Raw genomic sequence first — 21,615 nt, 5'->3', positions numbered from 1 at the left:
GAGGTTTAGATTGGACGTGAGGAAAAATGTCTTTACTGGAAGAATGGTTGAAGATTGGACCAGGCTGCCCAGGGAAGTGGTTGAGTCACCATCCCTGGAAGTATTGAAAAGACGTGTAGATGAGGCGCTTAGGGACATGGTTTAGTGGGCATGGTGGTGTTGGGTTGACGGTTGGACTCGATGATCTTGGAGGTCTCTTCCAACCTTAATGATTCTATGATTCTATGATTCTAAGATGCATGTTGTCAGCATAAAAGTGAAAAACAATAAATATAATCAAATTTGACAATAGTGCAGGGAGATGTCAGCTGGTCACGGTGGCTGTCTGGAGACTGCATTTCAATACAGCAAGTTCCAGAAAAACTACAATGCCCCATTGTAAAACGTGTAGAGCCTCACCAGTACTCAGCAAGAGGTTGCGGCACAAACCAGAAGTTGCCATTCTCAGCACCACAGTCTAAATAATGTATTGCCACTGGGATAGAAACACTCTTTTTAAGGAAGTTCTGGCTGTGCCATGACCTATTTCAGATTTAGCTTGTTTCGCAGAGGATGATATGGAAATTTCAGTCAGTCTTATTGAATCTCTTGATCCCTGCCTTCTTACTCACTTATCTTAGAGGTAGCTACACTTGAAGCAAGGAGACTAAGCCCCAGTCTCCCCACTGGGGAGCCCCCCACTCCCCCACAAAGGGGAGACATGGCATTTCACACCACGTTCACCATTTCACACCTACGGAGCAGCCTTACCTGAAGCCAGCTCCATTTGCAACACACGAACCTAAGGCACAGAAATCGGAGCTGTGAAACTTTGCAAAGGAAACAAATGCTAGAGGTACACTGAAATATGCTGATGGTCTCTGGAGACTCTGGGAGGCTTGAGAGGCAAGGACATAGGAAGAAACAGCGTAAAGCCCTTTGGTAATTCAAACAGAACTGAATGAAATAGCAATACAAGACATAAGGCAGCTTGCAACCAAGCTGAGAGGTTTTACTCCTCTAGCTCCCAGCTAGGAGTTGCAGCTGCTGTGTTTTGCAGCTGTCTCTGTTAAAAAACTGAAAGTTTTTTTTTTTTTTTTTAACTCAGCACAGAGGCTAAGACAACAGGCCAACCTCCTCAGGCACAGCAGCCACAAGAGTAAAAAAATGCTTGGGGATTTTTGACTGCTGCCATGGAATCATAATTTCCTGGTTAATAAACAAGAAGGAATATATGTAAAAATTCTTTCATCAGCATTTTAGCCTCTTAAGCAGAAAGAGTCAGTTATGGTTTTGAGTATGGGTTAATGCATGGGCCGGCATTATGTACCATCAGATAATTTAGCTGGGACCACAGCCAGAGGAGGGGAACTCCAGGGGACCCATCAAAGGTGGGTAAAATGGTAACAGGGACTCAGAGCTGACACATGCAAGTGCTTGCACTTTGGAAGAAAATCTGAACTACTCCCCACTGCCTAATTAGCTGATGTGTTGCAGTCATGGCTATTGCATCGATCATAAATACCGCCCTGCTAACTTGCGCTTCTCCTGCCTGCTGCATTGCCCTGTTGTCTCTTTGTCTTCATCCGAAATTGAAAGCTCCCTTGGGATGGAGGCTGTCTTTTTAGCTACTGCAATCCAAATAAGTATAACTGTTCCTAGATACTAAAAAAGGCAACAGTGGAAAAACTTTTATTCCAGTTATCTTAGCAGAAATAACTGCTCAACCCACACTGGCTGAAACAGTTGAAAACATTTTAAATATTACAATAGCATCTTTAAATACTTATCCAGAATGTCACATTCACATAACCCTATCTCAAAACTGTACAGCTTAAACATGAGACAGGATTAGAAACAAGCGAGGAAACATTCAAAAGGCTTTTCCTTTGCTTGTAAAAGCTGTGAAATCTAAAAGGCCCACAGAATAAGAAAAGGAGCTCAATAGATTCCTCCTTTTTATTCACACTCACAACACAAGAAGGAAACAACTGGACAGCAACAAGATTAACTAATGAAAGGACTTGCTGCCTACCATACAAACATACACCTGAAACCAAAACTCATTTATCACCATCACAATTTCTATGGTCAGATCTGGAAATGTTACAAACACACACATTTGAAGAAATAAACCATTGAATGGACTTTCCCTTCTCTCCTCCTCCTAATAAAATTTGCCTGAGACTTTCATCAGAAAAATAGGCCAAAAAAACCACCCAACCCTTCAACTCTTGGTTGTGAATGGTCCCTTTTAGACACCGTATTTTGCATATCTAACCCTCTCATTCTCTTCTGTTCAACAGATGCCTTCTTGGACAACAATTCCTGTGAAGCAGCCTGGCCCCTACTCTTTACAGAGGGAGTTCATATTTCACGACAGATCACTCCTGTGTGCCTACAGTTCATCATGGGCAATGAAGTTTGATGCAGGGACCCTGGCTTAGAGACGGTTTGGGAATTAGAGGTGCTCCAACAATGCTTCAGATCAAAACAGTACAAGTTTACAGATTAAGAGGGAGAACTGTTTTCCTTTTGTTGATGGGGAAGTGTTGGGGGGGGGAGCGAATTCTACAGAAAGTATATGTCCAATCCTTAATCCAATTTTTACCTAAAGCCGGAAGGATGTAGCTGGATTCTCAACTACCCAGTTGGCTATTTTGCTAGGCAATGAGAACTGATGAAGGGTTTGCATGCCTGAAAAGCTTAAATAATGAAATAATTTTTACAGTTATATTTGCTGACCTACAAAAATCATAGAATCATAGAATCATTAAGGTTGGAAAAGACCTCTAAGATCATCGAGTCCAACTGTCGACCCAACACCACCATGCCCACTAAACCATGTCCCTAAGCGCCTCATCTACACGTCTTTTCAGTACTTCCAGGGATGGTGACTCAACCACTTCCCTGGGCAGCCTGTTCCAATGTTTAACCACTCTTTCAGTAAAGAAATTTTTCCTCATGTCCAATCTAAACCTCTCCTGGCGCAACTTGAGACCTCTCCCCACAAATTCCGGTGTCTCACACCATCACAAGTCCAACCACAATAAAGTAGCTTCCTTTCATAGGAGGAAAATGATCACCTCCACTCAACTTGGTGGGAAAAACAAAAATCCAAACCGCAACTGACACGTATCTCTTGTGACCAAGAAGAGATGTGGCATTCACAAGGGGGAGGGGTGTGACTAAGAGAGAGAGAGAGTGTGTGTGTGTCTTTTCCTTTAAGCTGGCTGCTTCAAGGCTGGCTGCTTCAGTAGCAATGGAGGCCTTTTCTGTGATTTTTTAGGCCCCAGAAGCATGGATTTTCTTATTAGAGCAATGCCTGTGTTCCTGCATTCAAATGTTGACTAGCATTTCCTCTGTCTAAACTCTTATCAGCCTGATATAGGAGCAGCTTCCAATGTAACTTCTAATTCTCCCCTCTCCCTCTCTTGCTCTTGCTCCCTTTTTTAATTACATTCTGGATGTTTTCTTATTGATTTACTTGTCTTTGTATGTAGATGCAGGGATTAGAAATTTCTCTTATATGGCAATTCAGTTTTCCATTAAAAGAAGCCTCTCATGCTATAACCCAGGGGGAGCTGAGAAGCTTTTGATGCGTGAAGCAGACGGAGGCAAGATGATATTTAGAGATTGCATTGCACTCTGCTTTATCTTAGCATCCTTTGAAGCACTGCCATATGATACATTGCTCTCTGCCACAAAAGCCACTCCTCTCTTGTGGAAGAAACTGTGTTTGCCAAGCGTTCAGAATAGATACCATGCAGCACCACTGTTCAGATGGGCAGGACTCCTGGTTAGCAGAAAGGATGTATCGTACTCCCAGAAAACAGGAAGAAAAAAAAAACAAACAACTGGAAATGTCCAGACCTCCTTCTGATAATTACGTGATAGTTGCATTCAGTTTGTGACCCACAAGTTCTAGGGGATCAAAGATGGCTTTGAAGGAGTCTACAAAAAGTAACTAAGGAAAGCAAACCTATTGCCAGAAGGCTTAAATTCACTCTGCAAAGACAGATCCTCCTTTTGAAATTTTCAGGGTCTCAAAAATTAAAAGAAAATATTGAAAAGTAGCGATTTAAATAATGCAAAGATTCAGAAGCCTTAATGTGCAAATAGAACAGAAAATCCTCAGAAAAGGAGTCTTTCTCTTGGCTTATTGCTTCCACTTAGTATCTATTTGCATTTCTACAACGTCCTTTCCAAAGAAACTCATAGCTGTTCTCCAAGACTCCACACTCCCCTCTGAAGTACAACATGGCTTAATCCTGAATTTTCCAGATGGAAAACTAAGGTTTAGAGCCCAGGAGCTCTACCTTCTAACTCCTACCCTGAGCTTTCCTCCCAGACCTTGGAAAAGAACTCAGGAGGTTCTGACTTCTCAACCTCTCTGAGTCTCTAGGCCCCACACTGGCCCCTATTTCACTGCAGAAAAGATACAGAAGTGTCCCAGAACACGCTGAAACACACTCACAAATCCATGTGTTTCCCCAGCTGACCAAGTACTGGATACATTCAGTTGTACTGACCCACTACATTTCCATCACTCTGGGAAAACTCCAAAAGGGATGCTGCTACTGCCTTTCTGCAGAGCTCAGGCGATGCTGTGAGTTCAGTATTAGGACAAGATTTGCCTGCTTGTTACATTATTTATGCAGAGCAGATTGCTTGGCAATTACGTTTAAAGTACAATCACAGTGCCATTTGTACTTCTTAGGTAGAGGCGAAAGTTTTTTAAGGCTTTAATACCTTGAAAAGTACCAGGGTAAGTGGAAATGACTGTGTTCTCTCTTATTAGCTGCACAGTTATTTATACTTTTGCAGATTACCATGGTACAGTGCAATTAGGCTTTGGAAGTACTGTGCAAATTGAGAAGTTTCAAGAGCTCTACTGAACAATTAACCCTTAAATACATTAACAGGTATAAACCTGCAGCACATGCCCAAAATCTGCTCCAAATGGGGGCTTTGAAATTAGCTAGGAAGAAAGAAGTACGAGAGACCATCTGCCAAGAAGCTGCTTGCACCCAGAGCAGTGGCTACTATGCATTGACAGTTCCACCAACTACACTTTCAGCAGGTTGCGCAATAGCTGCAATGCACCAGGTAAATTTGACACAAGGCACTTGGTCTCCCCCACCCTGGCTGCCTCTTTTTTTTTCTTTTTTTATCCTTAGGGTAGAAAACACCTAATAACAATTCTGTTAAAGGCATACCCTTTCCAAATCACAGGCAGGATGTTAGGAGGAAGAACAACCCCCAGGAGGTAGAAGCTATTGCTGATTTCAGACATCAAGGAACTGGCCTGCTTATAGGGGTGGGTTTGGGGGTGTGGGGAAGGGGATTTTTTTTTTTTTAAACAGACACATATACTTACAAACACACACTATATCCAGCAGTGTGCTTCCCCAGGCCAGGACACTCCATCTCCCACTAGGAGAGTTAGACTCGGAGCATGGCAGGTACATGTCCTGGTTTCGGCAGGGATAGGGTTAATTTCCTTCCTAGTAGCTGGTACAGTGTTGTGTTTTGGATTTAGGGTGAGAACAATGTTGGTAACACACTGATGTTTTATTGTTGCTAGGTAGTGTTTACACTAGTCAAGGACTTTCCAGCTTCCCATGCTCTGCCGACTGAGGACCCAAACTGGCCAAAGGGATATTCCATACCATATGACGTCATGCTCAGTATATAAAGCTGGGGGAAGAAGAAGGAAGGGGGGGGACGTTTGGAGTGATGGCGTTTGTCTTCCCAAGTAACCGTTACGCATGATGGAGCCCTGCTTTCCTGGAGATGGCTGAACACCTGCCTGCCCATGGGAAGTAGTGAATTAATTCCTTGTTTTGCTTTGCTTGCGTGCGTGGCTTTTGCTTTACCTATTAAACTGTTTTTATCTCAACCCATGAGTTTTCTCACTTTTACCCTTCGGATTCTCTCCCCCATCCCACTGGGGAGGAGTGAGCGAGCGGCTGCGTGGTGCTCAGTTGCCAACTGAGGTTAAACCACGACAATACATGACACATCTGAGTCTATCCATAGCAGAGATGACACCAGCACCTCACTGTGGTATCTCTACTCCTTTAGTGGCTACTGTCCTTACAGCCCAAGGCAACACAGATTCACTGCCAAGATGATCATCCCAGCTCACAGGGCTGAGGAACGTGGCTAAGATCAGCTAAGATCATATTATGCACTGTGTTGTACACCACCTTGGACACTGTTCCAGCAAGCATGTACCATCTATAGAGACTGCCTTCGTTGCCAGCCTCACAACAGACACCCTGAGGAATGAAGAGACTTGTCTAAGGACACTCAAAGGCAAGAACAAAACCAAGCTCCTCTGTGTGCCAGGGAAATGCCCATACATCAAGAAACCCTCTTGTTTGCAGACCCCACTTCATTAAAGCAATGTGTTCTTAATCATGTCTCCCTTTTCCAAAAGGCAACTCCAGTTATCTCAGACTCCCTCCCGTCTCCTCCCCTTGCTCAGCCTCCAGTTTTACATGAGACACAATGCAACCCCTCCATGCCAGTTGCTGTGACTTCTATAATCCACTTACCTCCACAGTGAGCTCTCCGTAACACTCCCCAAGTTGAAGTCATAGAGCTTTGTCAGAATGAGAATCACCTAGGGAGGGGAAAGGGAGGGAGGAAGAGAAAGGGAAAAGGAAGAGAAAAAAAGAGTTTTCCTTTAGACTGTGTAACAATACACAAGGCATCTGAAATCACCCAAAGGAGAGCTTAGCATTTATCCATTAAAGTTGCAGTATTATAGGATCAAGTAAGTTTAAAAAAAAGGCAAATCATTAGCTTAATGCATCCTGTAACGAGTAACATTTATTTTAATCTCAAAATATTTTGCATTTGAAATAAAACGTGCCAACAGGAATTAATTGAACATTGTGAGCTGCCCTCTTTACAACTATGGTTATTCAAGGTCGGGGTGGAATCAGATGTGCCCTCGTTAACTCAACAGCCCACTCAGAAATTAGTTGACTTTTCCTGTTTCTCAAGGTGCTACGACAAATTGGTGAGTTTCCATGGAAAGAATTGGCAAGTTTGTCTATGAAGATCCCCATCCAGCAAAACAGTCCATCTTGCCCAGAATGAGCTTTGTTGTTCTCTATCTGCTGTCACTGACTCCAGGAACATGGGAATTTCCACGTTATCACCTTTCTGCAGCGGTAAAATAGAGGGATACAGAGCATGACATTCAGCTTAGACACTGAGCAAGACAAACTTCAGCTGTATCTGTAGTGCTCAAGGAGAGTCAGAGCCTTCAGGACCCACTGACTAACTTTCCGGTGAGCCACGAACACTCCCGAGTCATGTCCTTGCAAAACTGAGGTAGGAGGAGAGGGGACTTAAGGAGTACGTGGGGGACCACGGGGGAATATAACTTCCCTCTGACATCCTTGGTGCTCTGACCTCAGATTTCACAGGTGAATGCAATCCTCCTAGTTACCAGCTACATTGCCCAATGCCCTTCTTCCCCAGAAAGGCAGCTATGCACTCCAATAACCTGTGAGCCTCTGTGCAACCTCCCAGGCTCAGATGGGATGGAAACTTCTGCAGAAAGAATAGAGGTTCCTCAGTGGAAGTTAAGAGCATTTGAGCACCTGCTCCTTGCTTTTTTTAACATAACTAATGTCACCCAGTTCACTCCCTCAGATTCTATGGGACCAGCCTCAGTAAGAACTCTGGGGCATCTCTTCATTTTGGTTTTGCTTCATTTTAACATTTCAGCATTGTTTCCTCCTTGCAGAATTCAAGAACAGGCTAGTTCCCCTTGCATCTGCTTGGGCTGTGAAAGCATCTAGGGAAATTTTTAGTAAATACTTGAGGGGTTTTGTTTTGTTTCATTAACAGGTACTTCACAGTTTGGCTAAAAGATGGGTCCAAATGAGAGATGTGACCCAAAGGGTTGGGTTCATTAATGTTTACCTATGCAACAACGATCTTTTCTACTTCAAAAGCCACATGCCCCTCCCTCTTCTTCCTCCCACAGCAGTGGGACCCACCACACCTTTCATTTGGGTTTCCCAGCTGAAAGGCTGCTGGGTGAGGAGTTTAAAGCTTTGCAGAAAAATGCCAAAGGATTAGTCAATATCACAATGGCTGCAGCAGTTGGTTACTGTCAGCATAATACTGGGAAGAGACCTGTTCAAATTGTAAGGGACCTTGGTACATGACTATGCAGTCAGTGCCCAACTTAATGGCTTTACAATAGATGCTCTGAGCATCCCTCTCTCTACTGGATTCACTTTCCCCATCCCTGATTGCATTTTGTCCCTTTATTTCCCCATGCAGAGACCTTTAGGAGGAAAATAAAAGCCAAGCTGCTTCCAGCAGGGTGTGAAAAGAAACCTGCCAGGCAGATTTGAGTCAACATATGCGAGCCCATGTCAGCCTAAACCGATGCTGTGCAGTGGGGAAATAAGGACAATATCCTTTTTATCGCAACTTAAACCCTGCACACGCTTTCCCATACAAAGGGGGATAAGCCAGCTGCAAGTTACAGCAACCAAGGTTTGTATACCTCCTCCCCTTACACCAACTGAGGGAAGCAGTACAGGCTGCTCCCAGCTAAAACCTGATGAGAGTGACATTTTTAGGATGTTCCCTATATTCCCACAGGGGCTCAGACAGGACCCCTCTCGAAAGTCTCTAGGAAGCCATGCACCACAGCACAAGCCCTGCCCTGCCAGAAATGACACCCTTCTTAGTGCTCACAACTATGGCAAGGTTTCACAAAGTTAGCTTTCCAGTTTCAGAGCCCAATCACATTGAAGACAGCAGGATGACTTCCGCTGAGTTCAGTGGATCCTGGATCCAGCCCTAAACATATTAAATAAAATCTTCGTGTCCTGGTCAAATTTCAACAGAATAATTCTACCTTAAGTTGCAATTACAACTGAAGGCAGCATCCATTTGCAATTACAACTGAAGGCAGCATCCATATCCCCCCAGCTCTTTGTGTGCCTCTCCCCAGATCTCCTATGCCCTATATATTTTAAGATGTCACTTATCTATTAAAAACTCTGCAAACTGCAGGATAACACCAGCTTTACAGGAGTGGGTTGAATCCTACTCAGCTCCTGGGTACAAATCCAAAGTAAAAGCATGTTGTTTAGTACAGCTTTTCTGGATTTTTGCCCAGGATGAATAACAAAAATCCAGCTCTGCCTGCAGTTAATGCATGGAAAGCAATAGCATGAGCATCCCCTTGTAGTTAAATCTCACAAAGGGTCCCAGGAAATAGCAGGAGTTGCCTGAGGCAGTGGTAATACACAGTACATTCACCTACAGCAAGCTGTCCATAAAATCACTCGCCACATATGCCCGGGCCAGGCAACGCTCTTGCACCACAACCCCAGGTGGCCTCCACCCTGTCCCCGCTTGGTTTTGAGACAAGACACTTCAGATTCAATAAAGGTAACCCTTGCGATGATTTCAAGTTTGAAAACCAGAGGATTGGAGAGGCTGAACACACAAACTTCCCAAGAAAAACTGTGAAAGCGCATTCCCCCACAACGCTGCCCCATGAGACTGCCGAGCAAATGTAACTACTAAGGAAGTGTCACATGCGGTTAAGACACAAATCAAAGCCTGAAAGGCACAGCTGGTTCCCGAGTTGTTTTCACGGGGTGCTTTTGACACAGCATTGCAGAGGAAACTTCAAAGCGTTTCAAGAGGCTATTCCGAGGCCTCCACTTCATGTTGCCCCAACCGTGCTAAGAAGAAACTCGAAGCAGGGATATCAGGGGCAGATGTGGGCAAGTACCAGATTTTCTGAGACATTCTGTTATTTGAATGCTTTCATTGAAAAAGAATGGAACAAAACATAAGGAAAATTGGACATGTTTTCGAAAACTGAATTCTGACAGGAAAAAAATGAAAAAGAAAAAACCCTCATTGATTCAAGCTGAGACATTTGATTCTGATTTCTACTTTGTAGTTGAAGAAGCTTAGCTTCTTTTTGTCGAGACTAACAAACAACCGTGGTTTTTCTGTGCCAGAGTAATTTTGCATGAAAATCTTGATAGTTTTCATTTTAAAAGCTGAATTCAATTAAAAATTGGGGATTTCACATTTAAAGTACATTTCAAAACAAAAATAAACATTTTCTTCCCCCAAACTGAGGGAAATCTAGAATTGCCACCCCATAGAAAATGCCCACTCTTCAACCTAAATTAAGATGAAAACATTTTGCTCTGGGGAAAAGAAATAAAAACAAAAAAAGTTCCAAGTGATATTGATTCAGAAACAGCAAAAACTTACACTTAAGCATTCTTTAATCAAAATAAAGAAAACACCCTTCCAGTGCCAAATTAAACTGTTTCTGTTCATCAAACTAATCTCCCCAAAATTAATTTCAAGTCAGCTCAATGCTGAACTGCATTTTTCTCCGGGGTCATACTGCTTACTCCAAGGAATACAGCTCAGATGTGAAATGTCCCCCTGTCTCCTATGGGCCAGGCTCCACACAGCCACACTGCGCTTCCCAAGACACCCCAGGGGCAGGTGTCCCTCAGGGCACCAAGCAGCTCAGCTGGTTGAGAATGAAAAAAGGGAGAACCAGCCTGCAGAACAGAGTGGGGAAATAGGCCAGGCTGAATTACAACTCCCTTAAGGCAACACAAACCCTCTGGAAAATGGAATTTCAAGCTGAGCTTACATGAAACTAAATGACCTGAAAAATTCAATAAACTGTTTTGGTTTTCTAGACAGAAGTGGGGATGGAGAAAGGATAATAAAAAAAAAAAATATTTTTTCTTTGGAAACAAGTGATGTTCCAGTCCTGCAAGAATTTCCTTAAGCACTTTATTTTACACACATGCCTCCCCACAGTCTGTATGGTTTTGTTTTGCAGAAACTACACTGTCTACTGAATACCCTGCTATAAGGCTTCATGACAGAAATGTCAACTCCTGTCACCTATTTATCTTCAATGGCTTATACTACAATACAGATTAAGAGTCTCTGGCACTGAGAAATCCCTCTGTCTCACTGTGTAGTATACTGAACCACTAAATCCAGTTTTACTATGAGGGACTGCTGCTCTAAAATAAGGCCAGCAGGTCTCCAAGACTGCCCAATCCAGCAGCCTTGCGTCTTGACACAACTTGGCTGGCATGAAAGCAGAAAAAATATAACCAGAAACACTAGCCCAGGCTTCATTCCATGTTCAAAACACATCCCTGAAGGGATCCCTATTGTTCAGACAATTATTAGGAATCTCTGAGCCCATAAATCACAGAAGTGCTCAGAAGCTCTTCAGAGTATTCGGTGGTGTAACAATTTTCATGCCCATAAAATTTTACTATGAAGGAAAATTATTTCCGTTCATTAAACCCTCCTCCAGATCTTGCCAATGCTAAACTGGCAAAGTGTTTTGCATATACCCCACAGTGGAATATGTAACGCTGTTTCCCACAAATTGGAGTGTAAAGGCATTGCAGTTACTTCAGCAGGTTGGCAATGAACTTCAGAACAACCAAAAAGTGCCACATCAAAGGCAGTCATGTTCCTGTATCAGGCGATGCTTGTATTAGAGACAGGAGAGGGAAGAGCACAGCAATCGGAGAGAATAGGTGGTCAGTTCAGGTAGACATCTGAAAGGCCAGCACTGATCCACTTCATGAGATTCATCTCCTCACTAAGTGATCCTGCTATATCAGCACAGAGATTAACACAGCTCATCAGTAGCCCTGTCCACATATTTGCAGCATGTAATTAATAATGAGCAAAGGGCTGAACACTGGGCAGCACACAGCACAACAAAGAGATCGCAGACACATTTACATGTTAAAAATGAGAGCTCTCCACCCACTTGCTCTGGCATGCTGGGGTCTCCGTTTCCTGCCTACAGACTGTTCCTGCCTACTTCCATGCTGTTTGCAACCTTTTCTTCCCCCCACACCAGCCACAGGGAGCTTGTCTGCCATTTTCATCTGCCTTTCCCCAATTCATATGAGAGCAACAGCACCCAACAAGTAAATCTAACATGTGAACAACACAGGCTAGTGGGAGCCAATATCAGTAAATTGCTCACAGCTGAAGGCAAATTGGCTTAAAATGATCTGGGACCTAAAAAGCCAGCAGTGCTGCTCTATGAAGGTCCCTAGCTGTTTCTTTCTTTTTATTTTGTTTTGGTTTTTTGGTGGTGGTGGTGGGGTTTTTTAAGGCACAAAATTAATAATTAAAGATGAACTGATCAACAAACTCATGGGAGTTATTCAGGGTGACGAATTTGCTAGGTAAGGTGGTCTTTCATATAATCTCTGCATTCAAAGCTAACTCGGGCAAAAGCCACCAATATCAGCCTAATTTTTCCCACATAAATGCTCAGAAGATGGGAAAAGGATCGTTTACATGCCCAACATACATTTGTGCTTAAGTGTGTGGAGGGTTGACCCCAGCCAGCAACTAAGCACCCACCCAGACACTCGCTCTCTCCCCACCTCAGGGGGATGGGGGAGAGAACCAGAAGAGCAAAAGTGAGAAAAACTTGTAATTCCAGACAAAGACAGTTTAATAAGTGAAAGAAAGATTTAAAAAAAAAAAAAGTGATGTAAAGGCAGTTACTGAAAGATGGCTACTTTGGAAAGACTATTCCACAGTTATTATTGCTAAGGATGATATTATAAGTGATGGAATACCTCTTTAGCTAATTTGGGTCAGCTGTTCTAGCTGTGCCCCCTCCCAAGCCCTTGACTGCCTCTAGCCTACTGCTACAACAGGTAGAGTGAGACACAGAAAAAACCTTGACACTGTGCAAGCACTGTTCAGCTCTACTTAAAACACTGGTGTACTACTGACACTGGTTTAGCTGAAAATTCAAAACACAGCATGACACAGGCTGCTATGAAGAAAATTAACTCCTTTCCAGTACAAGTATTTTCCTAGATCAAGGTACAATGGTTCTCAAAACCAGTCACTACATAGCCCTGGTCGCACCAAAATCACTTCACACAAATACACCCTTAAAAATGTATGCATGTGTGTGTGTGATCACATTACACAACATCACCATCCTCATTTGCTCTGGAGGTCTAAGTGCAGTTGCCAATACCCAAGAGTGCCATCTCCAGTTGTGAGAAGCATACAGCATTATTACAAAGCTCCCAGGTGAGGAATTTACATTCCACAGGTGTTAACAGATTCTGCAAGCATCACCACTGTTAAACAAAGCAAGCAACATCATCTTTGTTTTACTGATAAGGAACCGGAGGCAGAGAGAGATTAAGTGTTTCTCTACATGGGAACACTCAGGAAGAAGAATCCAAATCAACTTTTAAGAGTTTGGTTCAATTCACTTTGCAAACACATCAAAAAAATCAAATTAAAGACCACCTTATTCTGAAAAAGAGTGTCCATCCAGGAATTTAACATAGCTGAAATAATCTACTTCAACATATTTAGTTAATTTAAGCTAAGAAGCGTCGCCTGGAAGATAAAGCACCAATCCAAGTTCACCTGCAGTAACAGAACGATTAGCAAAAAAAGGAACACATACACCTTAAATACCCCTCTACCTTTTTTCCCCCTGCCTGGTGAGTGTAGCTGTAGAAAACATACCTCCAGATACTAGCAGTTAAGGAATAGCACAATCCTAAGACACAAGAAAACAACAGAGGTACTAATAACAAACACGGGCCAAATCCTGCCCACTGAAAATCAGAGCAACACTTTTGCAGAGTGATGCCAACTTAAGCAGCAGCAGCAAAGGACTTCCCCCACCCCCCAAATCTCTAGAGAGATAAAAACAATCTGTGGGTGGCTTCAAGCAGGCAAAAGAAGCCTCTGAAATTGAAAAAGAGAAGTCCCAGGATCACACACAAAAGCAAAACATGTTCCAGTGAACTTGTGATCTCCAAACAGCTGAGACTGTCAAATTTGTCCTCAAAACAAGAACCAGTAACTAAAAGAAAGATATTCTCCTTTAATCCTCCTTTCCCTGTGTTGCTTTTCACTTTCCAGTATGAAAACTGCCACGGTATACTCTTTCTGTCCCCTGTCCTCCTCCCTTTCAATGTAAATCAGGTAGCAGAATAAGCAGGAGCCAGAGCACGAGAAGTCTTCCCATGGATTCCGCTGGGATGCTGGAGGCAGATCACATTGTCTTCACAAAAAAGCCCTTGGGATGTAAGCAGCAGTTTGAAATTCCCATTTACAGGGCTTGCAGTGAATGAACAGACTCTGAGGGGGAAAAAACCAAAACCACCACAGTGCTTTGCAGAAAAAGCCAGCTCTGGAAAGCCCAACTCCCTCCTCCCATGCCGTTACCAGCAGGAGCAGGGCAGAATTCTTGTATGTTGGTTCTCTGCTTTGGCAACTCAAGGGCAAGCCCAGCCTGCCAGAGAAAAAGCACCCATTGGCATCAACACTGAGACAGACACCTCTTCCAGTGTCATGGATTTACTTTTCTGGGCTCACACAAATCTAGAAAGGATTTTGAATTGAACCTGACAGGTTATATCATGCTTTTGGTTTTAAAACCTTGCATTTTGGTGCAGGGACTGTAATTTAGGATATGTTCAGAGGTGCCTTGCACATAGAAGTCCACGCCATGGTTGTGAATGCAGCTGAATAACACCACCACCAAAGCAATGACTAATGCCTCTGAGACTCAGAAGAGGAATCTGACTATAATGTTTTACAATAACATGGGAAAAGAAGTCAGATTCTCCTCCTCCCAAACCACAGATTCCAATTATCACGCAAATGAGGGGTATTCATAGCAGCTAGCTGTAGAGCGTCTACAGGTCAGTCACATTGCTCTTCCATCTCCACTACACATTAAAAATTGGACAATACCTCTCACGTAACATTTTTTCCAAGGAAAAAGAAAAAAAAAAATATTGGTAAATCCTGCCTCAGTTTCAGCAAATATACCTCCTGCATACCTACATGCTTACCTTTAGTGTACACACACACACACAAAAAAATATTACAACCACATTCTTAACACCTCCTTCCTAAAGAAATAAAAGAAAGGCCTCCAGCAAGGTTATCAGCCCTTAAAAAGCAGCTGGATTCTGTCCCAGACGCTGCAATACAGCCCTAAACGTAGATACCAGCTCAGATCATAAAGCCTTTGTCCTCTTTGGGGGGGGCGGACAGGGAATCACTCCATAAAAGCTAAGTATTATTAGAATTATTAGCCACACAGCATCAGGAGAGAGTGTCTGGGAAAGGCGTGGTAAATTAGTCACCTTTTTAAGGACAGCAATAAAACACAGGAGACATTTAAGTAGCATTCCAGTCTGTTACGAATAAACACACTGGAGGGAGGGTGGACACATCAATACTATCAGCAGCTTGCCAATAGCCCTAGTCAGAGAAGTCAGAGACAGAAAAGACCCCCCAGGTTATCTGACCCCCCTGACAAGGCACAGTTGTGCTCCACAGAATCTTTCCCAGCTCTTCAGGTTGGCCTTGCTGCACATAAACACACATTCCCACCAGAAAAGACATCTAGATTGCTTAAAATAACAGAAGCCTGAGATCTATCTCTGTGTAACTTAGTTAAACATAAATACAATCTCTCCTGGCAGGTAGTAATATGATGTCCTCTATCATACATTATAAAAGGTGATAGCAAAGAACTCATAATTTATTTTTATTGATTCAACAACCTATGCTGGATCATATCTCCCAATTCTTCCCCTTTGCTAAGAAGCCTCCACCAAAGCCTTGGGAAGTTTAATTTTATCTTTTCTTCCCTTCTCCATCTACCTTTTAAAGCTGCTATGTGCTCATCCCTACTTAAGCTCAAGAAGAAAATGAAAAAAGGCCCCAGCTACTTTGCTGGCTCCGTCCTTGTTCCAACTATCTCCTGATACCATCTGCAAACCAGCAGATTTTGTGGAGCAATTTGACTCTGTGGAGTCACATATCTGCTGAAGGGCCATTTAAAGCTTCTGACATGGGGAGCTGAAAAGAAGGAATGACTTGAACTCCAAGTGTGGGTACACTACCTTCACAGGACAGTTCTCAATTTAAAAAAAAAAAAAGGTTGACAGAAGGTAAGACAGCACAGCCCTTTGAGATGTTATAAACTGCCAGGACAGGTGAGGGTTTTCCTTGAGGACTGAAGGCAAGACTGACTGGTTCCATAAGGGAAACTAAACTATGTGGGGAATTTTGTATCTAAGCCATTTCTGAATTTGGCAAACTGTTTAGCAGGGCCTGTTGCGACAGGACAAGGGGGAATGGCTTTAAACTAAAGGGGGGTAGATTTAGACTAGATGTAAGGAAGAAATTTTTTATGCTGAGGGTGGTGAAGCACTGGCACAGGTTGCCCAGAGAGGTGGTGGATGCCCCATCCCTGGAAACATTCAAGGTCAGGCTGGACGGGGCTCTGAGCAAGCTGATTTAGTTGAAGATGTCCCTGCCCACGGCAGGGGGGTTGGACTAGATGACGTTTAGAGGTCCCTTCCAACCCAGACTATTCTGTGATTCTATGAAAAAACCTCCCATAAAGCTGATATGTCAAGAAAATTCAGGCTGCTTATTGTTCTTCCATCTCAGACTCCAGGCTGTACTCAAGAACTCTCACTTCTCTCACACACACACACTCTCTCCTCTCCCTCCCCTCCCCCACATATGTACATATACATATATAAATATTACTGATCTTCCTCAGGTTCCAATTAGCAACTCAAATAATTCACACTGAACTGAGCATGGGCAAGAGATTCCCTCTCTCCCCAGGGACAGGAGATGGACTAGATAACCTGTTGAAGTGCTCTCCAACCTCATGTCTATGACCCAAAGATTTACTTGTTCTGTGAAAATGCCTCACTGCTAGCTCAGGAGAACAGCAGCAGGGAATTAGGTGCCATGGCACAGAAACACATGCCTGTTGTGCAGAAAAAGGCAAAATGCACAAATTGTTCTGTTATGGTTACTGCAGGTACCAAAGTCCAATACTTAGATTTTCCCCCATGTTTACTACCTGACCTTGAATGACATCATTAGTATAAACCCATGATCTAATCATAATTCTTTAAATACACCTAGGTAGAGTATTTACAAATATAATTAAATATAAGTGAAATATGAGAATCATCACAGAAAGAATAAGATAAAAATATAAGTGATAGTTTAGAATATATGAGTAACTATCATAGGCAACCTGGGTCATTGAGGCTGAGCAGGACACATAGGATCAGAAAGTGCTGGAGCTAAGAGACAAGCAGGAGTCAGGGCTCTCCACAGACAAAAGGTCAGAAGCAATAGTTTGAGTACTAACAAGCCAATTAACATATTTTTTACATTATTATAGATTCAACAAAGATGAAATTATCTGATTATCTTGTATATTAAGGCAATAGAAACGTGGTCTGTCCAACTGACTGCACTCTTTTGGCCTTGAACCTATGTTTATGCAGCAGTTCCTACCTGCAGATGACCAAACATACTTTGAAACTTAGTGGCCCAGCTGTGGTAAGGTCAAATGCTGCCCTAGCAGCTCCTTTTCCTACTGGTATTCCTTTGAACTAATCTTTACTCTTGATTTTAATAATCTTTATTATATTTATTTTCATTTTTATTCTGTATTCATCATGTGCATACATTTCATCATCACTATAGTGCCTGAACTACTTGTGCCACAGCTACATAGTTTTTTCTTTATTATAATTCTTTATGTTGTATCAGTAAGTAGTTAAGCAAAATTATTTTCATCTGTTGCTGTGAAAACACAGTCTCTCTGGGCAATTTCCTTTCTTTTTTCCTGTGCGGAGCAGCTCCTTGCTCATGCCAAACACCCCTGGAGCCCTATCTCCTTTGAAGGGCCTAATCAAGCAGACTTTCATGAAATCTGGCTCACTAGGTATTTCCAGAAACTGGGCTGGGAATGATTCCTCTGTGTACATACACCACATTGAGCCAGCCAGATGTAACAGCCTCCTTCATCTGTTCTTCCTACAGAGTCCAGAGGAACAGGTATGCTAACAGAAAACTGGCCTATGCAAGACACTAGCAATGGCTTCCATGATATGCAACAGAATGGAGGATAGAGAATTCTTAAGTTCATGATTCAGCTTCTCCCTTCTTTATGAGGCATCCAAGCTTGCACACCATCCCCTCCAGAGAGCAGCCCTAAGCACCACGGGGCCAGACCTGTTTGGATTCTGCCTGGTAACCCAAAGAACTATATGAGCCAGTTGATGGACATTCACAGTAGGCAGGTGCCATGGGGTTCAGCTCTGCCTCCAGCCGACATTTAACTATTTCAGAGTGCAGCTACATCAGCAAGAAAGAAGGAATGAACATGACCTGTATCACAATAGCCTGTAAATAGCCTCACCCAGAGATAAAGCGGCCTCCTAGCAAGCGGAACAGGAAACCGTGAGCAGGTGCTGCACTGCCTGCCTAACAGAAGGAACACACCCTGGTTTCTCTTCCTTCATGCTTGGCCATATAAAGACTTCAAAACTGTGAATTCAAAGGACTGATGGGATGCCTCCCTCCATGTCAGCTGAAAGAGCAGCTCCCTAAAATGCCCTACCATGGGAACCTACCTTAGGGATAAGGATTCCTCCAGGCAGCAAGAGGCTACAATAGCCACACTCCATGGACTTAGCTCTGGGATATACCCAGGACCTGAAAGGGAGAGTAAAGGCAGAAGAGGGACCTGAACCCCCAATTCAGAGCTCTGGTTTGTCACTCAAGCCAGACGACCCATCTTCCAAAGCAGCCAGTTACCACTTCTGTGCCTGCCAAGGAAACAAAGCTTTGGAAGAAAGATACAGATAATACAGAGTGAACATTTTTCCCCATCTGAGTATTTCCTAAAGACAAGTAAAATATATTTGCTTGAAATCTGACCCTGTAGGAAGGAAAAAAAAAAAAAATTAAAGAACCATAACACAACTTTTTTTCCTCCCCCAAAAAATTGCCCTCTGAAGGACTGGCACCAACTTCAGGGCAGGGGGGGAGCATGAAGGCATGTGTCACAATAAAATCATAACTTTTGGTGTTGGCCCAATATTGTAATTTTGGGGGGCAAATTAAGAAAAAAATCCATTCATCTGTTTTTGAGCTCTGTGAGAAAGAAAATATATTTTTTCCACTTTAGAAATACCTTGTGCTAATGTATACATGGGGAGATGTGGAACAGCACAGTTAATGCTGTCAAAGGCAATTTTTCTTACAGACTTAAGTGTTCCACTACTTAACAAAAAAGAAGCTGAGAAAAATAGAGGAACTTGAATTCAAATTTCCTTTAATGCAACATTATGGCTGAGAATTTCAAAGCTATAAAAGTAGGAAACTCAGAAGTACAGATTCTACATTATGCACATGGATGGTATAAACGAAAAGAGGCAAATCACCACTGCAGAAATCCAAAGCACTATTGACTTTTTCAACCCTTTTAAGGTAGGCTGGGGCCTAGGGGCAGTTGGTCAGATGAAAATACCTACTCACTCCATACCGGAACCCAAAGAAAACTTTCAGAAGGTTTGACCTTGTGAGATCACTCTCCTTCTCTTACCTAGGGACCTAAAAAATTCTTTGGTTGGACCTGAAGAATTATTGCCCTCTAGCCAACAGAGAAATTGAAGCACAGTCTTCATTTCAAGCCACTGTCTATATCCTTCCTCATTAAGAATCATGGTTATGACAACTGGGACTGCTGACTGATGACTGACATTTAAACTGGGACTGCTTTTAAGATCAGGATTTGGGAAGCTATAACCCAGGAGATAGATCCCTTTCACTCTTGCACGACAAAGGATAGATTTAAACAGAAGGCTCAGCGCTTTGCTCTGCCAGCACCTGCATTGGCTCTCTTCACCCTCACAAGAACATCTGAGACCCAAAACCTGGAGGTAGAAAAGGGAGAAGAGACAGAGCCTCATTTTATGAAAATACTCTGTAGCTCTGCAGGGTCTCCAGATGACCTTCAGAGAATTTCATATACACGAGCTGTAGGGTTGTCTTGCACGTTGCACTGAGATATCAAAAACTGTCCACCACTGCAGCAGAGCTCTAAACAACATGAATAGTCCCACTGACGATTCCTGCATTGGCATGTTCTCAGTTGAGCACCAGGAAACTTCCAAAATTCCTTCTGCCCCTTGAGGAACATAACAGGGAATGGCTGTGCAGTGAGACAAAGGAAGAATGCAAATTGACTAAGCAAGATCTGTAATGGCCGTTATGCAAGGTCTGTTATAGCTTCTCCTCTTTACTATCTCAAGAACCCTGGATTTCCATTGGAATGATCTCTTCTCCTCTCCCTAACCAGTCACACCGCAAGGTCCTGTCTTCATGAACACCATGAAGTCACAGGAGCAGGACTCAGATGCTCCCCACCCCCCCGTCATTCCTTGCCATACAGTCTCTCTAGCATCTGTTATGACTATGCAATAAAACCTAAGGTTGGCACCTGCTCTGAAATGAAAACATGAGCTGGAAATGGGTCAGGCACACCAGCTTCTCCTGTTTTATTAGAGCCTAGACTAGAAAGGAGCCATAGTCTCTAGTTGCTTCTGGATGGCAGTAAGGAGAGAAAGGTGACAAGGTTTATCTGAAGGTGAAATTCAATCCCATTCTCGCATGACATATGAGCACAAAATCTTAAATAGGGCACTAGGGAATAAATTTGCCAATTCCTCCTCAGGTAAAGCTAGGTCATCTCCACAAGTTCCAGTGCGAGTTCTCTCTCTGTGCTGTGATCCTTCAGTGAACAAACCCATCCCTGACTCCAAATTTCATGATATGATGGCTGCAAACCCATCATTAAGAATAATTCTAATAACCATAACAGCCTCCAAAACAGAGGACTATAACATAAGCTGGATCCAAAAGTCTCCTGTTCTGCCTTTGTGACTGTGCAGAAGTTCATCATGACAAGTACCTGCTCCAAAGGGGGAGTAAAGTTCAAAGACAAACAGTAACATGCTTTTCATGAGTAAATCTTGATCTGGTGAAGGATTAGAGCTCCAAATGTTACCAGAGGCTGAAGCATGGTGTGGACCAGAGGACTGAATCAAGGTGGTGGTGTCAGAGTGTCAACTCTGTACCAGTTCTTTGTCTTATCTGGCAAGATGCACAGGTAGGAAAAGGTGAGCAGCAAGTCTTTTAAGTAGCTGTGACAGGCTAAAGAACAAATCCAAAGTCCCATTTTGCCTTTGCTGTTTTATGATTGTCCTTTCACAAGGTTGATCATCTACAAACTACTTCTTATAAAGCGCCTTCCAAAACAGAAACATTTCTCTGGGCCCTTTTACAGCAGGACTGACAGCAAGTGCTCCAAAGATAATCTTCAGCAAACCTAGTTATTGGAACAGTGTAACCTGTTGTAAATTCACATATACAACACAGCAGAATGAAGATACTCTCCATGCCAGCCTTTCGAAAGGCAATTGATACAGGTCTCTCCGGCAACTACACCAGCACAAGACTGATTCCAACAAGCTCCACAGATCCCCCATGAGACTACTGCAGCCAGAGCAGCTCTCATTAGAAAACTGATGCTACAACAAACAGGCATCAGAGGCTCAGCCTTGAACCAAGCTGTCAGAGCACCAGAGAGTCCTCCACTGCATCAAAAAGCTCAGGTCATCTCTCATGGATTGTTGCATTTTGTTTTTCTTAAAGCCCTAGGTCTTGGAG

At 43.0% G+C, this 21,615-nt stretch overlaps 1 protein-coding gene across 1 annotated transcript in view; it reads right to left on the bottom strand.

Moving 5' to 3' along the window:
• The window catches only part of SORCS3 (sortilin-related VPS10 domain containing receptor 3), a 224,577-nt gene extending 205,150 nt beyond the window's left edge, over positions 1–19,427 (bottom strand). The window contains exons 1-3 of the mRNA XM_009328454.1: positions 19,423–19,427; positions 18,516–18,597; positions 6,543–6,610 (exon numbers count right to left, since the gene is read on the bottom strand). Coding sequence (XP_009326729.1) covers positions 6,543–6,610; positions 18,516–18,597; positions 19,423–19,427 — 155 coding nt within the window. The remainder of the gene's footprint in view (positions 1–6,542; positions 6,611–18,515; positions 18,598–19,422) is intronic.
• Between the last annotated feature and the right edge of the window lie 2,188 nt (positions 19,428–21,615).

The sequence above is a fragment of the Pygoscelis adeliae genome, unplaced genomic scaffold, assembly GCF_000699105.1.
Source record: "Pygoscelis adeliae isolate BGI_AS28 unplaced genomic scaffold, ASM69910v1 Scaffold317, whole genome shotgun sequence".
Lineage (NCBI taxonomy): Eukaryota > Metazoa > Chordata > Aves > Sphenisciformes > Spheniscidae > Pygoscelis > Pygoscelis adeliae.
The sequence above is the reverse complement of the archived record's forward strand: the minus strand, read 5'-3'. Positions and strand labels throughout refer to the sequence as shown.